This window comes from Phyllopteryx taeniolatus, unplaced genomic scaffold (assembly GCF_024500385.1).
Source record: "Phyllopteryx taeniolatus isolate TA_2022b unplaced genomic scaffold, UOR_Ptae_1.2 contig_139, whole genome shotgun sequence".
In the NCBI taxonomy this organism is placed as follows: domain Eukaryota; kingdom Metazoa; phylum Chordata; class Actinopteri; order Syngnathiformes; family Syngnathidae; genus Phyllopteryx; species Phyllopteryx taeniolatus.
This window is the reverse complement of record NW_026903061.1, coordinates 37,501-43,833: the sequence shown is the minus strand read 5'-3', so window position 1 is coordinate 43,833 and position 6,333 is coordinate 37,501. Positions and strand designations below refer to the sequence as shown.

Below are 6,333 nucleotides of genomic sequence, written 5' to 3'. Positions count from 1 at the left end.
CATTCTTTCTCTGCGGCCCGGTAACAAAAGCCTCACGTCCTGGTACGGGTCTGCTGACCGTGGTTGGGGACCACTGGTTTAACACATCTAGATGTAAATACCATGAAATGAAAGCTGGAATTTTTAACTTTTGTCTCATATTCATTTTTTGATCTGAAACACAAATGTCTTCAGTATACAACAAAAACAAAGGAATTGACACTGCTGTTCCAATACTTTTGGAGGGGACTGTTTTACAGTAAATTTTCACTGCTTGCCCCTGCATGTACAGCTATTTTTTGACCTGACTTCCTTCAAGTGTCACCTCTCTGCAAACAGGGTTCATGTGTGTTTTGTATCACAGTTGATCATGAGGGGAGGCGCTCCTCATCATTGTCTCTGGCTGGCTGTCCTGTGCGTGGTGGTTGGATGCAGGGCTGTCTCAGCGTTCAGGATCTGTGCCTACAATGTGCAGAAGCTTGACTCTAAGAAGGTTTCAAACTACAGAGTGCTGCACACGCTCACACGGGTACCTTATACACAGGCACATACACACAAGTAATCTTAATTTTAATGTGCTCAAAAGTGTGTGTGTGTGTATATAGGTCTTGTCTCGTTGTGACATCACCCTCCTCCAGGGAGTGGAAGATTCGGATGGCTTTGTCGTCAAAACTCTACTGGCATCACTCAACAGGTACAGTGGAAGGTATTGAAGCAGGCAACACCCACTCTGACAACCAATTCCTGTTGTCATTTTCCTTTTTATTAGTTAGCAGCGTGAGCTGGGGTACTCAGACCTCACTTTGCCGCTGTTGGCGTGTCCACAGCTAAATGCTTTCTCCACCAATGGACTCTACACACAGCAATTCTGTGTTTGGTGTCATGTGGCGTGTTAACGTCCGGTCGGCAGGTAAACTCATATGACAACAAGGACAGAGTCAAACTAGTCAAAATTGGAACAGTTATCCAAGTAACGGCAAAGCGATCAAAGGAAGGATCCATATGTTATTTAATGAGCCACTGGCACTTTTACTGTACAGGTCTGTGTAGCTTAAACTTTGAAACGCTCAACTCAACTTTATTTATAGAACACTTAAAAAAAACAGCTGTAACAAAGTGCTGCACATAAAGACAACCAATAACAGTGAGAAGCATATACGACTGGCAGGATCGATGTGGTCACTGGTCGAGTGTTTTTTATCGCTGTGACCAGAGCAGCTGGCTCGGCTGGCCGCAACCAAGCAGTGTGGAGCAGAGAGTGAGATGGAGCTTTGGTCGACTCTTGTTTTAGTTGTCAGTGTTGGGTAAGTTCATTTTCTATGGAAACTAGCTCAAAGTCCAATTCACTGTCCCAAAAATGAACTAGTTCTGTTCATAGTTCATAATTCAAAGTTTTGAACTAAGTTCACTGTTCAAAAAATGAACTAGTTTATAATTCTTTTTTTCTCAATATATTGGTGACGGACTATTTCCCTCAAAATACTGGCATTTAATTTCCTCGTTTTTGGCACCCATTCAGTCAGAGGTGAATGGCGCCCTGTGCAACGGCCGTCGATTGCGCCCCACACACACACAGAATGTTGCCCTGGGTGGCTGCCCGTATAGCCTATATCAAAAACCACACCTGCTTTCAGTCCACACTCCTAGCGAGCTGCAGCTTTCATCCTGCAATCTTAAAACATGAGGAAAAACTTGTTGCTTGAATAATCTATTTTAAAATTGGAAAATAAAACAAAAACAGGACTTTTGTCCTTCATGCGTAAACAAAAACATGCAACACAGTGTGACAGGAATGATGGTGAAAGGACAATGATAATGGCATTTCTCGCAGCTCTTCCTGACTATATTAACTAAATATTTTATATTATTTACTCTTATAATTACAAAATAAATTCCAAATTATGAGAGTGTGATTGTACAGTGTTTTAACTAAAGCATTCTGATACAAATAATAATTTACGTAGTAATCAATTTATGTACCAAAGAACACAATCGCTGCCATTTACACACTGTCCCTGAACGCACCTCGCGCAACTGCGCAGTTGCGATGTAATCATGAATGGTGGCCGCGGCCACACTAAATGGGTTGCCAAATTCAGCGTTTTTACCCCAACATAAGAGGTTCTGGGTCACTGGGAAACGTTAAAAATCATCCATCCATCCATTTTCCAAAGCACTTATCCTCATTAGGGTCGCGGGTGTGCTGGAGCGTATCCCAGCGGACTGTGGGCGAGAGGCGGGTTACATCCTGAACTGGTTGCCAGCCAATCACAGGGCAGAGTTAAATCGCTTAACCTCAACTTTCCATCCATCCATCCATTTTCTACCGCTTATCCGGGTCGGGTCGCGGGGGCAGGGACGCCCAGACTTCCCTCTCCCCAGCCACTTCATCCAGCTCTTCCGGGGGGATCCCGAGGCGTTCCCAGGCCAGCCGAAGGACGTAGTCTCTCCAGCGTGTCCTGGGTCGTCCCCGGGGTCTCCTCCCGGTGGGACGTGCCCTGAACACCTCACCAGGGAGGCGTCCGGGAGGCATCCGAATCAGATGCCCCAGCCACCTCATCTGGCTCCTCGATGTGAAGGAGCAGCGGCTCTACTCTGAGATCATCCCGGATGACCGAGCTTCTCACCCTATCTCTAAGGGAGAGCCCAGACACCCTGCAGAGGAAACTCATTTCGGCCGCTTGTACCCGGGATCTTGTTCTTTCGGTCACGACCCACAGCTCATAACCACAGGTGAGGGTAGGGAAGAAGATCGACCGGTAAATTGAGAGCTTCGCCTTTCGGCTTAGCTCCTGCTTTACCACAACGGACCGATACAAAGTCCGCATCACTGCAGACGCTGCACCGATCCGCCTGTCGATCTCCCGTTCCATTCTTCCCTCACTCATGACCAAGACCCCAAGATACTTGAACTCCTCCACTTGGGGCAGGATCTCATCCCCGACCTGGAGAGGGCATGCCACCCTTTTCCGACTGAGGACCATGGTCTCAGATTTGGAGGTGCTGATTCTCATCCCAGCCGCTTCACACTCAGCTGCGAACTGCTCCAGTGAGAGTTGCAGGTCACGGCTTGATGAAGCCAACAGAACCACATCATCAGCAAAAAGCAGAGATGCAATACTGAGGCCACCAAACCGGACCCCCTCTACGCCTCGGCTGCGTCTAGAAATTCTGTCCATAAAAGTTATGAACAGAAATGGCGGCAAAGGGCAGCCTTGGCGGAGTCCAACCCTCACTGGGAACGAGTCCGACTTACTGCCGGATATGTGGACCAAACTCTGACTCCGGTCGTACAGGGACCGAACAGCTCGTATCAGGGGGTTCGGTACCCCATACTCCCGAAGCACCCTCCACAGGACTCCCCGAGGGACACGGTCGAACGGCTTCTCCAAGTCCACAAAACACATGTAGACTGGTTGGGCGAACTCCCATGCACCCTCGAGGACCCTGCCGAGGTTGTAGAGCTGGTCCACTGTTCCACGGCCAGGACGAAAACCACACTGAATCTGAGATTCGACTTCCCGACGGACCCTCCTCTCCAGCACCCCTCAATAGACCTTACCAGGGAGACTGAGGAGTGTGATTCCCCCTGTAGTTGGAACACAACCTCCAGTCCCCCTTCTTAAAAAGAGGGACCACCACCCCATTCTGCCAATCCAGGGGCACTGTCCCCGATGTCCACGCGATGTTGCAGAGGCGTGTCAACCAGGACAGCCCCACAACATCCAGAGCCTTTAGGAACTCCGGGCGAATCTCATCCACCCCCGGGGCCCTGCGACCGAGGAGCTTTTTAACTACCTCGGTGACCTCAAACCCAGAGATAGGAGAGCCCGCCTCAGAGAACCCACACTCTGCTTCCTCATGGGAAGGTGTGTCGGTGGAATTGAGGAGGTCTTCGAAGTATTCTCCCCACCGACTCACAATGTCCCGAGTCGAGGTCAGCAGCGCCCCATCCCCACTATACACAGTGTTGGTGGTGCACTGCTTTCCTCTCCTGAGACGTCGGATGGTGGACCAGAATTTCCTCGAAGCCGTCTGGAAGTCTTTCTCCATGGCCTCACCGAACTCCTCCCATACCCGAGTTTTTGATTCAGCGACCACCAGAGCTGCGTTCCGCTTGGCCAGCCGGTACCCATCAGCTGCCTCATGAGTCCCACCGGCCAAAAAGGCCCGATAGGACTCCTTCTTCAGCTTGACGGCATCTTTTAAACAATGTTTAGGAGAAGAAGGGTAAATTATGTCATTTCAACACATGTTAATCATGTGCAACCGATGTACATGTTCATATTAAGTAAATTTAAAGGACTCTTTTTATCAGTGGCGTCGCATCCACGCATCTACATGTTCGGGGGATTCGTCCACCGTCCCTGGTGTCTCCTCCAGCATCCCCAGGGTCTCCGACGCAATTACGCTCCAACAACCGGCTGCTGCTGCACCCGTGCAGACTGATAAAAAGAGTCCTTTGAATTTACTTAATTTGAACATGTATATCAGTTGCACGTGATTAAAATGTGTTAAAATGACATCATTTTACCCCTCTTCTCCTAAAAAAAAAAAAAAAAAAAAAAAGTCATGATCATCTTTTACATTGTTGAAATCAAATGTTGTCTGGCATTAATTGTTCATCAGTGCTAATTGTTAATGCGTCTCTGGTGTGCAGATTTATTATAACAGTTTCCCAGCATCACCTCTAAGTGTCGCCAAAGCACAAACAGCTGCAGAAACGTGTGTACGCCAGCCATGAAGTTGGCGTGAGGCACCGTACATTTCCACGGTCATTTCACTCTTGATACATCTGAACTTTGCCGTGACAAAGAACGTACGCCACGTTTTTGTGCATACGCACCTTTTGTACATGAGGCCCCTGGTGACCAGGATGTGGAGGGTCCAAGAGGATTTTGCACGCTTTTGTCTTAGTTCTGGCAGCGTGCAAGTCCTCAAGGCTTGGGTAGAGGGGTATCGACAATCTTTTCAGCAGTGTTGATTGTCCATTGCAGTCAGAGTTTGTCCTTTTTTGTAGCAGCGCTAAACCAGAGTGTGATGGAAGAACACAGGACTGATTCGATGACCGCTGTGTAGAGCTGCCTCAAGACCTCCTGTGGCAGGCCATGCTTCCTCAGAAGCCGCAGGAAGTACATCCTGTGCTGGGCCTTTTTGAGGACTGAGTTGATGTTGATCGCCCACTTCAGGTCCTGAGAGACTGTAATTCCCTGGAACTTGAAGGTCTCGACGATTGACACAAGGCAGCTGTGGCAAAGGATGCCTCCTGAAGTCCACAATCATCTCTACAGTCTTGAGCATGTCCAGCTCCATAGTCAGTTATTTTCCAGAATGAGAGCGCTTAAAGTGGAGGATGCTGTTCATGTGGCACAGCTTGAAGCTGGCATCAGGTACAGGTGGAGATGGGCCTGGCTCTAGTTAGAGGCCAAAACAAAAAAGCAAAGAAATGAGGCAAAATTAATTTTAAATTTAATCTTAAATTTGTACATCAACATGTACTTATGCGGTGTAAATAAATGTTTTTCTGCGTGAAGAAGATTTATCTCGCCTTATTGTACTCTTCAGTCTTCCAGATTGCTTAATTTATGTTAAAATCCAAAACATTCTCTGCGGGAGCCCGGGGGATCCCCCCAGATGACAATGTTTTATTTATTTATTTTTTCATGCCTTTAGTGTTTGCATGTCTGTATTAATTTTGCTACTTTGCAAACTGGAGGCTTGATTGGCACTTTACAGTATTTATTGCCTGTTAAGGCATGAATTTAATAGCTCTTTATACCCCTGTGCCAAATACTTAATATTTAAGTGCAATTTATGTGTATTTTTTTTTTTTTATTGATCTAAGATATTTTATTTGTGCTACATTGCAATGTCAATGTTTAATATTATTGAATTAGATTAATTGCTCTTAAAAAGGATATAGTTGAATTAATATGAATTAATTATTACATCAGCGGTATAAAACAACAGCATCAGCGATATCATTTATTGTGATCGTGTCTGGGGAAAATGTACCGTCTTAAAAAAATGTGTTGTAGTGACATGCCTAGATTTGTGTCCTCGGCCCATTAGATTTAGAGTGGAAGTAGCCACGGATGACGATGAAAAGAATGATTGGCAACTTTATGAAAAATTTTAAGTTAAGGCCTGATTCGTCTGAAAGTCCAATCCAACGCTCTTAATACTGAGCACTTTAAGCACCAACACTTTTTAGTCAGGTACCTGTCTTGTGGAATCAAACTTTGCTGACCAGATTGTTAATCATACACCAGTCAATACTCACTGAAAGGACAGGCAGCATTTTTTAAAATTTTTCATTATTTTTTAAATTGACCCGGTAAGACTATGGTGTTG

General features: G+C 46.4%; 1 protein-coding gene across 1 annotated transcript in view; it reads left to right on the top strand.

Moving 5' to 3' along the window:
- Positions 1-301: 301 nt before the first annotated feature.
- The window catches only part of LOC133473143 (deoxyribonuclease gamma-like), a gene marked incomplete at its 3' end in the record, with an annotated part of 42,983 nt that continues 36,951 nt past the window's right edge, over positions 302-6,333 (top strand). Inside the window, exons 1-2 of the mRNA XM_061764747.1 lie at positions 302-508; positions 585-685. Of these exons, the coding sequence (XP_061620731.1) occupies positions 350-508; positions 585-685 (260 nt within the window). The remainder of the gene's footprint in view (positions 509-584; positions 686-6,333) is intronic.